A 15,911-nucleotide genomic window follows, 5' to 3' on the forward strand; every position below is an offset into this window, starting at 1 on the left:
CTTTGGACCACTAATTAAAATATCCTGAGGATATAACTTTGGTACATTTTAATTTATTTCTGAAGATATTGTACAGTCTATGAAAAAAAATGAAGGGGTGAAAATAATGGGGAGCAGCACTGTACATATAGTATACACACACACAATGAAAACAAAATACATATACATTACACACAAACAATATACACAGCGCCATATTACATTCACTCCGTACAAATCACTACACACCCAACCACCATAATAAAGTACACCTCACACGTGTAACATGTTTCTCTCCATCATGGCAGACAATGCAGAATACAGACGAGACGCAGGAGCGGTCATAGATGCAGCCAAGATTTATTATAAATACTCCCCCGGTATAAGGAGCCGCCGTCACCCAGATACAGTAACGACAAGAGGCGGCTGTCGGGACCTGTGTGACAGCCGACATCCAGTGAACGCGCCTCCCTCCACCCCCGTATTCCTGCACTTCCATTATCCGACCCTCCTGTGGCCAAGCAGACTGGTATGAACCATTGCTGGTCGGGGAGGTGGAGGCCGTGACCGACGTTCTGTCCTACAGTGTCATAGTGCAGACGAGCCGCTGGGGGCGGACGAGCCTCAGCAATGAGTAGATATCTGTAACATATGGGATAATGACGACACTGGCAATGAGGGGGTTAACAAAACATGGAAACTTCCCATTAATCCTTGCAGCAGCGGACCCTATATCATAAAGTGACTGGGACCGCAGCGTCTTGCATCAGGAAGGGTTAACAAATCCATAAGACGAGAGGAGGAAGATGCATGCGGAGAGAAGCCCCTCGTACCCATGGAGTCCAGGCCTTAAAGGGGCAGAGACGAGCGGACAGATCACAGTTGCCAGAACTGGAGTAGGGTCAGGAGGAGCGGCCGGGGTCCTGCGCCCTCACACGGGACGGCGGCTCCTGGCCTCTGCTGAAGAGTCAGACGTCAAGTCTACCGACGGATCACACATCGCTGAGCGCCTGACGGGGGAAGAAGGACAAGAACGTGTTAGGAAGGAGACGCCATTTCCAGACGGGCGATCCCGAGAAAATCACACCCACGAGATCAGACATCAAGAAAATATCTCAGCGGAGCGCCCTCCAGGGGTGGACACTGGGGGGCATTACAAACAGCAGATGCCAGCAATGGACTCCAACCTGCGGCACACAGATAGCTCCGACAGCAGCCACGTCAGTAGTCTGTGCAGGTGGACCAGAGCAGCCAGCCGCCTCCTGCCAGGCGACATCACCGCTGCCTCTTCTCAGAAGGCCTGGACCTCAGATGGGGGGAGGCTCGCAGGACTCTGGTGCAGCTGCCATAAACCCGGGTCCCGCAGCGCAGCTGCTGAACTCTACGACCCACCTTCCGTGTAAACTCTGGGAGAACGAACGCCGCCCGGTGAATGTTGGAGTTGTAGTATCTGAGGTTCATCTCGTCCACCTGCTCCTGGGTCAGCGCCCTCACCGGCTCCCGGAAACTCGTATTCTGCAAAATGGAAAAAATGGTGACACTCCCACATTTCACTCCATGTGGAGGCGATGACCCCAAATGGTATACACTGTAGGACTAACCCCCTTACAAGGCCGCGTTCACACATCCGTGTGCTGTGATGTCCAGACCATGGGTCGATCTCTACATAACTATGGTGGATTTTGTGTTGGAGACTCGCAGCCGCTCCGGACACTCGGATGTGTGAATACGTCTCTATAAAGAAGCAAACAGGTGGAGCGACTCACTGGGTTTTTGCTGCAGAGCATGAAGCCGATCTGGCCGCTGGGGTAGGTGGGGATGGTGCAGTAGGCGTACTCCACCACTGGGAACAGAGTCTTACAGAACTGGTGCATCTCCTTAATAAGGTCCAGGTGCAGCCACTGACACTCCCCTGAGGAGCAGACAGCAGAGGTTTAATGGAGGAATCGGCCGAGCCCTAGGGATCAAACACAGCAGACCCTCACCTTGACAGCAGAGGATCCCGCCCTCCCTGAGCGCCGTCTTCATCAGCTGGTAGTAAGACTCCTTAAAGAGAGACTCCGCAGGACCTGGGGGCGGAAAGTCACAACAATGGAGCAGAAGAGCGAGATTACAAGTCCCAGTAGGGAACCAAAAAAATAAGAAACCCGATCTCACCAACAGGGTCGGAGGAGTCCGTGATGATGACGTCAAACGCGTTTTGGTTCTGTTTCATGAACTGGAAACCGTCGCCCACGTGTAGAGTGAGTTTAGGGCTGGAGTAGCCCACAGCCATGCCCGGCAGAAACTGCTTGGAGACATTGATGACCTCCTGGAAGGGAAATGTCCCGATTGGTCGGGTCACAGCAGCCATAGTGGGGTGGGGGTGTTGCAATCCGAGGAAGGTCCAGACGCTGGTTCTGAGCCTCAGACACTCACCTCATCAATCTCACACTGCACCACAGACTCCACTGTTGGGTGCTTCACCACCTCCCGCAGCACCCCCCCATCACCACCTCCGATGATGAGCACCTGGGAAGGTAGGAAGAGAAGACCTGTCAGTAGCAGACATCTGCTGGGGGTTGGGGTCCTTCCACTGCCAACTCCCTCCTTATAGGGATAGAGTTGGTGCTTGGCATCCACTGCAGACAGAACAGACCGGAGGGGAGAGGGGTCTGCTGCAGCCGACACCTTACAGGACTATGGTATGAGAACGAGCGAGAGGAGCAGATCTAGGGGGTCCGGCCTATGTATTCCTGCTCCCCATGGGAGGCACTTACCTTCTTGGGGTTAGGGTGGCTGCACAGTGGGAGGTTCGCAATCATTTCCTGGTAGGAGAACTCATCTCTTTCCGTGCACTGGATTAACCCATCCAACACCAGCACGTTCCCGTAGGTCTTACTGCAAGACAATCACATGGCACAGATTACCCATGACCCTCAGCTGCAGAATAGGTACATTAGAGAAGGAAGAGGGGACGCCACTGACGCATAGGGAAGGGACAGGGCGACGAGGAAAGATCAAGAGTAGGAAAAGGGGGGCGCCGCTGACGCAGAGGGGACAGGAGGAGGAAGAGGGGGTGCCGCTGACACAGAAGGGACAGGAGGAGGAGGAAAAGGGGGCGCCGCTGAAGCAGAAAGGACAGGAGGAAGAGGGGGCGCTGCTGACGCAGAGGGGACAGGATGAAGAGGAGGAAGAGAGGGCGCCGCTGATGCAGAGGTGACAGGAGGAAGAGGGGGCGCCGCTGACGTAGAGGGGACAGGAGGAAGAGGGGGAGGAAGAGGGGGCGCCGCTGACGCAGAGGGGACAGGATGAGGAGGGGGCGCCGCTGACGCAGAGGGGACAGGAGGAGGAGGAAGAGGGGGCGCCGCTGACGCAGAGGGGAAAGGAGGAGGAGGAAGAGGGGGCGCCGCTGACGCAGAGAGGAAAGGAGGAGGAGGAAGAGGGGGCGCCGCTGACGCAGAGGGGAAAGGAGGAGGAGGAGGAAGAGGGGGCGCCGCTGACGCAGAGAGGAAAGGAGGAGGAGGAAGAGGGGGCGCCGCTGACGCAGAGGGGAAAGGAGGAGGAGGAAGAGAGGGCGCCGCTGCCGCAGAGGGGAAAGGAGGAGGAGGAAGAGGGGGCGCCGCTGACGCAGAGGGGAAAGGAGGAGGAGGAGGAGGGGGCGCCGCTGACGCAGAGGGGAAAGGAGGAGGAGGAAGAGGGGGCGCCGCTGACGCAGAGGGGAAAGGAGGAGGAGGAAGAGGGAGCGCCGCTGACGCAGAGGGGAAAGGAGGAGGGGGCGCCGCTGACGCAGAGGGGAAAGGAGGAGGAGGAAGAGGGGGCGCCGCTGACGCAGAGGGGAAAGGAGGAGGAAGAGGGGGCGCCGCTGACGCAGAGGGAAAAGGAGGAGGAGGAAGAGGGGGCGCCGCTGACGCAGAGGGAAAAGGAGGAGGAAGAGGGGGCGCCGCTGACGCAGAGGGGAAAGGAGGAGGAGGAAGAGGGGGCGCCGCTGACGCAGAGGGGACAGGAGGAGGAGGAAGAGGGGGCGCCGCTGACGCAGAGGGGACAGGAGGAGGAAGAGGGGGCGCCGCTGACGCAGAGGGGACAGGAGGAGGAGGAGGAAGAGGGGGCGCCGCTGACGCAGAAGGGACAGGAGGAGGAGGAGGAAGAGGGGGTGCCGCTGACGCAGAGGGGACAGGAGGAGGAGGAGGAAGAGGGGGCGCCGCTGACGCAGAGGGGACAGGAGGAGGAGGAGGAAGAGGGGGCGCCGCTGACGCAGAGGGGACAGGAGGAGGAGGAGGAGGAAGAGGGGGCGCCGCTGACGCAGAGGGGACAGGAGGAGGAGGAAGAGGGGGCGCCGCTGACGCAGAGGGGAAAGGAGGAGGAGGAAGAGGGGGCGCCGCTGACGCAGAGGGGAAAGGAGGAGGAGGAAGAGGGGGCGCCGCTGACGCAGAGGGGACAGGAGGATGAGGAGGAAGAGGGGGCGCCGCTGACGCAGAGGGGACAGGAGGATGAGGAGGTAGAGGGGGCGCCGCTGAAGCAGAGGGGACAGGAGGATGAGGAGGAAGAGGGGGCGCCGCTGACGCAGAGGGGACAGGAGGATGAGGAGGAAGAGGGGGCGCCGCTGACGCAGAGGGGACAGGAGGATGAGGAGGAAGAGGGGGCGCCGCTGACGCAGAGGGGACAGGAGGATGAGGAGGAAGAGGGGGCGCCGCTGACGCAGAGGGGACAGGAGGATGAGGAGGAAGAGGGGGCGCCGCTGATCACAGACGCAGTAGAAGGAGCTGTGGTCGGTGGAGAATCTCTGCGCCACTGCTGCTGCTGGAAACATTACAGCCTGACCGGCAGGTCTGACTTACTGCACCGGACCACAGGGGAGGACACTACAACTCCCAGCATGCCTGCTGACACCCTGATGGAAGCAGTTGTCCCTCACCACTCATCCCATGTGCTCCCTACAGTCTGATGCTCTGGATGATGGGGGTGAACAATTCAAGTGCAGCAGAACTACAACCCCCATCATCCCCTGACAGCTGTTACAGGACTCCAGGCGCAGGGGATGCTGGGAGTTGTAGTCCTGCAGCAGCTGTTCGCCCCTCAGCGACACATTGTCCTGCGGATACAAAACGTTCTACAGAGAGGACACGTGACCGAGGGCTCGGCGACAGGTGCAGCAGCGGCAGCTCACCTCCTGAACACCAGGATCTCCTGGAAGGCGGACTTGTGGTGGTGCAGCACCTCCTCCACCTGCAGGGACATCGCCTGCCCCGGCCACAGGCTGCACGTCTCCCGGAACCAGCCATCCCGGACCGGCAGCTCCATGACGGCCCCCTGAGCGGTGCACGGCGCACACTAACCTGCTGCCACAACGTGCATGACAGCGACCAATAACGGCGCTCAGGGGCGGGGCCACGCGACTGGAAGCTAGGGTGACTCGCCACGTGGTACCAGGGAGAGATAGACTCGCACATCGCTGCCGCCATCTTTACTACTGGCAAAGGGAAGTTGCTTAGAAAAAAAACTGGGCTCCGGCCCCTGTGTCCCTGGAAAAGAGGCGCCACAGGAAGAAGTGATGGAGGGACAGAAGTGCAGAAATCCCACCCTTAAATATGACCACGCCCATAGCTGTAGGACACGCCCTCTAACAGTGCTGATTATTATATAACCCCACCCACTCCACTGATTGGCAGCTTCCTGTGTACACTGCATAGCCAGAAAGCTGCCAATCGGTGGTGTGGGCGGGGTTACACAGATGAGCTGGACTGGGCCACACCTGACACCCAGTCCTGCAGTGGTAAAACACTGATTGTATAAAAACTGCAGCAAACAGCCCAATAAAGTGACACATCACGGGAATCAGGGTCTCTGTCCCTACATCCTGCTGTTCTCTGATTACATAGCATAACCCTGCTGACAGATTCCCTTTAACTTTTATATTAGGTTTTATTCTTCTGACATTGAAGGAAAACGTACGATCTGGTGCAGCCGCTGACCGCCCCCCCACCAATCTCCAGGGGTCCAGATTCCTCAGGCCGATACTATCGCTGCAGTCCGGTTACCGCTGCTGTTCATTTGTCTGCAGCGGTCACTTGTCGAGGGTCAAATCAAGATGAACCGAATATTTTCCCCGGCAATGAGGCGTCTTGTTTTCTCGTTGCTCTGCCTCTTCTCATTTTCCTGCTTATTCCTTGAATATGGACAATCCCTTTAAGGCAGAATGTATTGCTCCTCCCTCCTTTCCATCAGTCTATGTGTGACAGGTGACAGATAAACCACCAATAAGTAAAAGGATTATTTGCTTTCTGTGCAGCATCGATTTCTTAATCGCTTTCTAAACAATCAAAGCTGCAGTGTAAAGCATGGAGGCGAAACAGAGCAACGAGGCTGAGGCAGGAGATGGATTTCAGAGTAAGATATAACACTGGCTCCGCACAGCACGGCTACACAGCAGGTCGGCATCGCCCGGGGGCGCCCCCATGTGAACGTGCAGATACCCAGGAGCGCTTACATAGAGATCAGATGCTATAAAATACCCTCCCCAGAGCAGAAATGGGTCATTTCATGCCACAACATAGGAAAGCTCAATATCTGAACTGAAGCAGAGCTGCAGTGTAAAGCAGGGAGGACAACTGTTCTCGATATAAAGAGTGTGTGACGGACGATTTCTTTATTTTTGTGGCGTGAAGGTCCACAGAGGTCAGTGATTATAGATCCAGAACTTAACCCAATCACGTCACGGACGCCTGCAGTTTATAAAAACTTTAATAATAAAAGACAACAGACAAATCAAGATGGGTAAACGCTAAGGTGACGTCCTCGTCCTGGTTATCTCTTTGGCCAACTGTGTCTGAAGCCCCTGAAAGAAGAATGTAAAAGACAATTTATATCAGCGCCAGGCATTATAGGGTTAACTAATTATATATATAAAAAAAATCCTCAGCAAAGTCCAAAAAGGGCCGAGTACAGAGGAAGCGGAACATTAACCACCTGTCATCCAGCTGAAAAGGACATGAGAGGAACACTGCCAGCAGAGGTCAGTCACAAGACACTCTCCTAGAAATGCTGATTGGCTGACAGCTGACACGCCCCCTTACAGTGCTCCACCCACACATCCTTTCTAGCTGGATGACGAGACACACAGCAGCTCCTTTATCAGACAGCTCCACACCCGCTGGTTTATTCCTCCCCCTGGTACATACCTATTTGACTTCCCCCCGATGAAGGACATGCTCTTGTTCCCCATCGGCTGATTCGCTTTCTTTGATGAGGGATTTTTCTGCGTGAGAAAAATGGAAAAAAAAAATGTCAATTTTGATGTTAAGAGTCACAATTTACTGCATGCTGCAAAACATCTCTAAGGGGGGTCAGAGATTAAGGCACATCTTACCTTCCCTTGTGGAGGGGGCTGCTGGTCGGGGTCGAAGTCAGTCTGACCCTTCACTTTGCTGCTGCCTGTGGGGGACAAGAAGACGTTCAGCTCAGATATAAAGATCTCAGGACGGCGGCAAAAGTCAGGACGGCACAAGGGGCGCCGGCCCCCACACTGGGCGGCACAAGCGGCACCGGCCCCCATGTAGAACCTGTGATGCAGCTCGGTGGCCCCAGGGACCTCACTATCATACAGCAGCCGTATCCTGTACTGCAGCACCCACCTGCAAATACTTTGAAGTTTGATTTGCTGTAGTCAAATGGTGTAAACTGGGGCTGAACCGCCGGCTCCGCTGCCTCTTTCGAGTGTTTGGGGCGTTTCTTGTCTCCTCTGGGCGTCTCAGCGCCCGATTCACTAGTCACACGTTCACGCTTCTTGCTGGCATCTTCCTGCTGAAGAGGAAAGTTAAGAAGCTTAAGTGCAGCTCTGGAGTATAATGCAGTAATGTATGTACACAGTGACTGCACCAGCAGAATAGTGACTGCAGCTCTGGAGTATAATACAGGATGTAACTCAGGATCAGTAATGTAATGTATGTACACAGTGACTGCACCAGCAGAATAGTGAGTGCAGCTCTGGAGTATAATACAGGATGTAACTCAGGATCAGTAATGTAATGTATGTACACAGTGACTGCACCAGCAGAATAGTGAGTGCAGCTCTGGAGTATAATACAGGATGTAACTCAGGATCAGTAATGTAATGTATGTACACAGTGACTGCACCAGCAGAATAGTGAGTGCAGCTCTGAGGGTATAATACAAGATTTAACTCAGGATCAGTAATGTAATGTATGTACACAGTGACTGCACCAGCAGAATAGTGAGTGCAGCTCTGGAGTATAATACAAGATTTAACTCAGGATTAGTAATTTAATGTATGTACACAGTGACTGCACCAGCAGAATAGTGAGTGCAGCTCTGGAGTATAATACAGGCTGTAACTCAGGATCAGTAATGTAATGTATGTACACAGTGACTGCACCAGCAGAATAGTGAGTGCAGCTCTGGAGTATAATACAGGATGTAACTCAGGATCAGTAATGTAATGTATGTACACAGTGACTGCACCAGCAGAATAGTGAGTGCAGCTCTGGGGTATAATACAGGATGTAACTCAGGATTAGTAATGTAATGTATGTACACAGTGACTGCACCAGCAGAATAGTGAGCGCAGCTCTGGGGTATAATACAGGATGTAACTCAGGATCAGTAATGTAATGTATGTACACAGTGACTCCACCAGCAGAATAGCGAGTGTAGCTCTGGAGTATAATACAGGATGTAACTCAGGATCAGTAATGTAATGTATGTACACAGTGACTGCACCAGCAGAATAGTGAGTGCTGCTCTGGGGTATAATACAGGAGGTAACTCAGGATCAGTAATGTAATGTATGTACACAGTGACTGCACCAGCAGAATAGTGAGTGCAGCTCTGTAGTATAATACAGGAGGTAACTCAGGATCAGTAATGTAATGTATGTACACAGTGACTGCACCAGCAGAATAGTGAGTGCAGCTCTGGAGTATAATACAGGAGGTAACTCAGGATCAGTAATGTAATGTATGTACACAGTGACTGCACCAGCAGAATAGTGAGTGCAGCTCTGGGGTATAATACAGGATGTAACTCAGGATCAGTAATGTAATGTATGTACACAGTGACTGCACCAGCAGAATAGTGAGTGCAGCTCTGGAGTATAATACAGGATGTAACTCAGGATCAGTAATGTAATGTATGTACACAGTGACTGCACCAGCAGAATAGTGAGTGCAGCTCTGGAGTATAATACAGGAAGTAACTCAGGATCAGTAATGTAATGTATGTACACAGTGACTGCACCAGCAGAATAGTGAGTGCAGCTCTGGAGTATAATACAGGATGTAACTCAGGATCAGTAATGTAATGTATGTACACAGTGACTGCACCAGCAGAATAGTGAGTGCAGCTCTGGAGTATAATACAGGAGGTAATTCAGGATCAGTAATGTAATGTATGTACACAGTGACTGCACAAGCAGAATAGTGAGTGCAGCTCTGGAGTATAATACAGGATGTAACTCAGGATCAGTAATGTAATGTATGTACACAGTGACTGCACCAGCAGAATAGTGAGTGCAGCTCTGGAGTATAATACAGGATGTAACTCAGGATCAGTAATGTAATGTATGTACACAGTGACTGCACCAGCAGAATAGTGAGTGCAGCTCTGGAGTATAATACAGGAGGTAACTCAGGATCAGTAATGTAATGTATGTACACAGTGACTGCACCAGCAGAATAGTGAGTGCAGCTCTGGAGTATAATACAGGATGTAACTCAGGATCAGTAATGTAATGTATGTACACAGTGACTGCACCAGCAGAATAGTGAGTGCAGCTCTGGAGTATAATCCAGGATGTAACTCAGGATCAGTAATGTAATGCATGTACACAGTGACTGCACCAGCAGAATAGTGAGTGCAGCTCTGGAGTATAATACAAGATTTAACTCAGGATCAGAAATGTAATGTATGTACACAGTGACTGCAGCGGCAGAATAGTGAGTGCAGCTCTGGAGTATAATACAGGATGTAACTCAGGATCAGTAATGTAATGTATGTACACAGTGACTGCACCAGCAGAATAGTGAGTGCTGCTCTGGAGTATAATACAGGATGTAACTCAGGATCAGTAATGTAATGTATGTACACAGTGACTGCACCAGCAGAATAGTGAGTGCTGCTCTGGGGTATAATACAGGAGGTAACTCAGGATCAGTAATGTAATGTATGTACACAGTGACTGCACCAGCAGAATAGTGAGTGCAGCTCTGAGGGTATAATACAAGATTTAACTCAGGATCAGTAATGTAATGTATGTACACAGTGACTGCACCAGCAGAATAGTGAGTGCAGCTCTGGAGTATAATACAAGATTTAACTCAGGATCAGTAATGTATGTACACAGTGACTGCACCAGCAGAATAGTGAGTGCAGCTCTGGAGTATAATACAGGAGGTAACTCAGGATCAATAATGTATGTACACAGTTACTGCACCAGCAGAATAGTGAGTGCAGCTCTGAGGGTATAATACAAGATTTAACTCAGGATCAGTAATGTAATGTATGTACACAGTGACTGCACCGCCAGAATAGTGAGTGCAGCTCTGGAGTATAATACAGGAGGTAACTCAGGATCAGTAATGTAATGTATGTGCACAGTGACTGCACCAGCAGAATAGTGAGTGCAGCTCTGGAGTATAAGGCTATGTGCCCACATTGCGGACCTGAAGCATATTTTTTACGCTTCTCCCTGGCGGGAAAATCGCATGCGGATATTACATGCGGTTTTCCCGCCAGGTAGAAGCGTTTGTGAGGCGTCTTTGCATGCATTTCCGCATGCGGGTTATCAAGCACTTCTCCAAGCATCACTTGGAAAAGTGCTTGACAACTTGTTCAGAATGGTAAAAAATAAAAAAATAAACTTTATACTCACCTTCTGATGCATTCTCTGCCCCGTCCGGAGGCTTGTGCGGCTCACGCTGTTGTGTGCAGGACCTGCGGTGACGTCATTGAGTCATGTGGTGGGTCACATGACTCAATGACGTGGCAGGTCCTTCAGACAACAGCGCGACGGAGGGAAAACATCAGAAGATAAGTATAAACTTTATTTTATTCTTTTTTTTACAGGTTCTTTGGTACCCAGGTCTGGATGAGAGTCTCCTCTCATCCAGACTTGGGTACCATCCGCACATTGATTCCGCTGCGCTTCCGCAAAATTAATGAACATGCTGCGGATTTTTGACCGCAGCATATACGCTGCGGAAAAATCCGCAGCATGGGCATTGACATTGCAGAATGCCATTGGGGACCATGGGGTGCGGATATACATGCGTTTTTCAAGCGTTTACGCTGCGGAAATTCCGCAGCATATACGCTTGAAAAACGCTACGTGGGCACACAGCCTAATACAAGATTTAACTCAGGATCAGTAATGTAATGTATGTACACAGTGACTGCACCAGCAGAATAGTGAGTGCAGCTCTGGAGGATAATACAGGATGTAACTCAGGATCAGTAATGTAATGTATGTACACAGTGACTGCACCAGCAGAATAGTGAGTGCAGCTCTGGAGTATAATACAGGATGTAACTCAGGATCAGTAATGTAATGTATGTACACAGTGACTGCACCAGCAGAATAGTGAGTGCAGCTCTGGAGTATAATACAGGATGTAACTCAGGATCAGTAATGTAATGTATGTAGACAGTGAGTGCACCAGCAGAATAGTGAGTGCAGCTCTGGAGTATAATACAGGATGTAACTCGGGATCAGTAATGTAATTTATGTACACAGTGACTGCACCAGCAGAATAGTGAGTGCAGCTCTGGAGTATAATACAGGATGTAACTCAGGATCAGTAATGTAATGTATGTAGACAGTGAGTGCACCAGCAGAATAGTGAGTGCAGCTCTGGAGTATAATACAGGATGTAACTCAGGATCAGTAATGTAATGTATGTACACAGTGACTGCACCAGCAGAATAGTGAGTGCAGCTCTGGAGTATAATACAGGATTTAACTCAGGATCAGTAATGTAATGTATGTACACAGTGACTGCACCAGCAGAATAGTGAGTGTAGCTCTGGAGTATAATACAGGATGTAACTCAGGATCAGTAATGTAATGTATGTACACAGTGACTGCACCGGCAGAATAGTGAGTGCAGCTCTGGAGTATAATACAGGATGTAACTCAGGATCAGTAATGTAATGTATGTACACAGTGACTGCACCAGCAGAATAGTGAGTGCAGCTCTGGAGTATAATACAGGATGTAACTCAGGATCAGTAATGTAATGTATGTACACAGTGACTGCACCAGCAGAATAGTGAGAGCAGCTCTGGAGGATAATACAGGATGTAACTCAGGATCAGTAATGTAATGTATGTACACAGTGACTGCACCAGCAGAATAGTGAGTGCAGCTCTGGAGTATAATACAGGATGTAACTCGGGATCAGTAATGTAATGTATGTACACAGTGACTGCACCAGCAGAATAGTGAGTGCAGCTCTGGAGTATAATACAGGATGTAACTCAGGATCAGTAATGTAATGTATGTAGACAGTGAGTGCACCAGCAGAATAGTGAGTGCAGCTCTGGAGTATAATACAGGATGTAACTCAGGATCAGTAATGTAATGTATGTACACAGTGACTGCACCAGCAGAATAGTGAGTGCAGCTCTGGAGTATAATACAGGATTTAACTCAGGATCAGTAATGTAATGTATGTACACAGTGACTGCACCAGCAGAATAGTGAGTGTAGCTCTGGAGTATAATACAGGATGTAACTCAGGATCAGTAATGTAATGTATGTACACAGTGACTGCACCGGCAGAATAGTGAGTGCAGCTCTGGAGTATAATACAGGATGTAACTCAGGATCAGTAATGTAATGTATGTACACAGTGACTGCACCAGCAGAATAGTGAGTGCAGCTCTGGAGTATAATACAGGATGTAACTCAGGATCAGTAATGTAATGTATGTACACAGTGACTGCACCAGCAGAATAGTGAGAGCAGCTCTGGAGGATAATACAGGATGTAACTCAGGATCAGTAATGTAATGTATGTACACAGTGACTGCACCAGCAGAATAGTGAGTGCAGCTCTGGAGTATAATACAGGATGTAACTCGGGATCAGTAATGTAATGTATGTACACAGTGACTGCACCAGCAGAATAGTGAGTGCAGCTCTGGAGTATAATACAGGATGTAACTCAGGATCAGTAATGTAATGTATGTAGACAGTGAGTGCACCAGCAGAATAGTGAGTGCAGCTCTGGAGTATAATACAGGATGTAACTCAGGATCAGTAATGTAATGTATGTACACAGTGACTGCACCAGCAGAATAGTGAGTGCAGCTCTGGAGTATAATACAGGATTTAACTCAGGATCAGTAATGTAATGTATGTACACAGTGACTGCACCAGCAGAATAGTGAGCGCAGCTCTGGAGTATAATACAGGATGTAACTCAGGATCAGTAATGTAATGTATGTACACAGTGACTGCACCGGCAGAATAGTGATCGCAGCTCTGGAGTATAATACAGGATTTAACTCAGGATCAGTAATGTAATGTATGTACACAGTGACTGCACCAGCAGAATAGTGAGTGCAGCTCTGGAGTATAATACAGGATGTAACTCAGGATCAGTAATGTAATGTATGTACACAGTGACTGCACCAGCAGAATAGTGAGTGCAGCTCTGGAGTATAATACAGGATGTAACTCAGGATCAGTAATGTAATTACAGTTATATGAAAAAGTTTGGGCACCCCTATTAATCTTAAGCTTAATGCTTTATAAAAATTGGTGTTTTTGCAACAGCTATTTCAGTTTGATATATGTAATAACTGTTGGACACAGTAATGTTTCTGCCTTGAAATGAGGTTTATTGTACTAACAGAAAATGTGCAATCTGCATTCAAACAAAATTTGACAGGTGCATAAGTATGGGCACCCTTATCATTTTCTTGTTTTAAATACTCCTACCTACTTTTTTTGGTTTTGCAACCTCATTGAGCTTTGAACTTCATAGCCAGGTGTATGCAATCATGAGAAAAGCTACTTAAAGTGGCCACATGCAAGTTGTTCTCCTGTTTGAATCTCCTCTGAAGAGTGGCATCATGGGCTCCTCAAAACAACTGTCAAATGATCTGAAAACAAAGATTATTCAACATAGTTGTTCAGGGGAAGGATACAAAAAGCTGTCTCAGAGATTTAACCTGTCAGTTTCCACTGTGAGGAACATAGTAAGGAAATGGAAGAACACAGGGACAGTTCTTGTTAAGGCCAGAAGTGGCAGGCCAAGAAAAACATCAGAAAGGCAGAGAAGAAGAATGGTGAGATCAGTCAAGGACAATCCTCAGACCACTTCCAGAGAGCTGCAGCATCAACTTGCTGCAGATGGTGTCACTGTGCATCGGTCAACTATACAACGCACTTTGCACAAGGAGAAGCTGTATGGGAGAGTGATGTGAAAGAAGCCGTTTCTGCAAGCACGCCACAAACAGAGTCGGCTGAGGTATGCAAAAGCACATTTGGAGAAGTCAATTTCTTTTTAGAAGAAGGTCCTGTGGACTGATGAAACCAAGATTGAGTTGTTTGGTCATACAAAAAGGCGTTATGCATGGCGGCAAAAAAACACAGCATTCCAAGAAAAACACTTGCTACCCACAGTAAAATTTGGTGGAGGTTCCATCATGCTTTGGGGCTGTGTGGCCAATGCCGGCACCGGGAATCTTGTTAAAGTTGAGGGACGCATGGATTCCACTCAGTATCAGCAGATTCTTGACAATAATGTTCAAGAATCAGTGATAAAGTTGAAGTTACGCAGGGGATGGATCTTTCAGCAAGACAATGATCCAAAACACCGCTCCAAATCTACTCAGGCATTCATGTAGAGGAACAATTACAATGTTCTGGAATGGCCATCCCAGTCCCCAGACCTGAATATCATTGAACATCTGTGGGATCATTTGAAGAGGCTGTCCATGCTCGGCGACCATCAAACTTAACTGAACTGGAATTGTTTTGTAAAGAGGAATGGTCAAAAATACCTTCATCCAGGATCCAGGAACTCATTAAAAGCTACAGGAAGCGACTAGAGGCTGTTATTTTTGCAAAAGGAGGATCTACTAAATATTAATGTCACTTTTCTGGTGAGGTGCCCATACTTATGCACCTGTCAAATTTTGTTTGAATGCAGATTGCACATTTTCTGTTAGTACAATGAACCTCATTTCAAGGCAGAAACATTACTGTGTCCAACAGTTATTACATAGATCAAACTGAAATAGCTGTTGCAAAAACACCAATTTTTATAAAACAATAAGCTTAAGATTAATAGGGGTGCCCAAACTTTTTCATATAACTGTATGTACACAGTGACTGCACCAGCAGAATAGTGAGTGCAGCTCTGGAGTATAACACAGGATGTAACTCAGGATAAGTAATGTATGTACACAGTGACTGCACCAGCAGAATAGTGAGTGCAGCTCTGGAGTATAATACAGGATGTAACTCAGGGTCAGTAATGTAATGTATGTACACAGTGACTGCACCAGCAGAATAGTGAGTGCAGCTCTGGAGTATAGTACAGGATATAACTCAGGATCAGTAATGTAATGTATGTACACAGTGACTGCACCAGCAGAATAGTGAGTGCAGCTCTGGAGTATAATACAGGATGTAACTCAGGATCAGTAATGTAATGTATGTACACAGTGACTGCACCAGCAGAATAGTGAGTGCAGCTCTGGAGTATAATACAGGATGTAACTCAGGATCAGTAATGTATGTACATAGTGACTGCACCAGCAGAATAGTGAGTGCAGCTCTGGAGTATAATACAGGATGTAACTCAGGATCAGTAATGTATGTACACAGTGAGTGCACCAGCAGAATAGTGAGTGCAGCTCTGGAGTATAATACAGGATGTAACTCAGGATCAGTAATGTATGTACATAGTGACTGCACCAGCAGAATAG

The 15,911-nt window shown here is 49.0% G+C and overlaps 2 protein-coding genes across 3 annotated transcripts in view; both read right to left on the minus strand.

Moving 5' to 3' along the window:
* Positions 1 to 323: 323 nt before the first annotated feature.
* Positions 324 to 5,342, minus strand: SRM (spermidine synthase). The gene is made up of 8 exons (XM_073655387.1): positions 5,126 to 5,342; positions 2,739 to 2,859; positions 2,398 to 2,490; positions 2,137 to 2,290; positions 1,965 to 2,048; positions 1,746 to 1,891; positions 1,372 to 1,494; positions 324 to 989 (listed from the first exon to the last, which is right to left on the minus strand). The coding sequence occupies exons 1-8, from the start codon at positions 5,257 to 5,259 to the stop codon at positions 972 to 974; spliced, it is 873 nt and encodes a 290-aa protein (XP_073511488.1). The 5' UTR covers positions 5,260 to 5,342; the 3' UTR covers positions 324 to 971.
* Positions 5,343 to 6,681: 1,339 nt separating this feature from the next.
* EXOSC10 (exosome component 10) overlaps positions 6,682 to 15,911 on the minus strand; it is a 28,290-nt gene continuing 19,060 nt past the window's right edge. Inside the window, exons 22-25 of one of the 2 annotated variants that reach the window (XM_073657227.1) lie at positions 7,590 to 7,755; positions 7,325 to 7,389; positions 7,137 to 7,213; positions 6,682 to 6,793 (exon numbers count right to left, since the gene is read on the minus strand). In XM_073657227.1, coding sequence (XP_073513328.1) covers positions 6,763 to 6,793; positions 7,137 to 7,213; positions 7,325 to 7,389; positions 7,590 to 7,755 — 339 coding nt within the window. In that variant the 3' untranslated portion in view covers positions 6,682 to 6,762. Of the gene's footprint in view, positions 6,794 to 7,136; positions 7,214 to 7,324; positions 7,390 to 7,589; positions 7,759 to 15,911 lie in introns of both variants that reach the window. The other variant, XM_073657226.1, reaches the window with a different exon arrangement.

The sequence above is a fragment of the Phyllobates terribilis genome, unplaced genomic scaffold, assembly GCF_046119375.1.
Source record: "Phyllobates terribilis strain yellow unplaced genomic scaffold, ASM4611937v1 Scaffold_12__6_contigs__length_324123572, whole genome shotgun sequence".
Lineage (NCBI taxonomy): Eukaryota > Metazoa > Chordata > Amphibia > Anura > Dendrobatidae > Phyllobates > Phyllobates terribilis.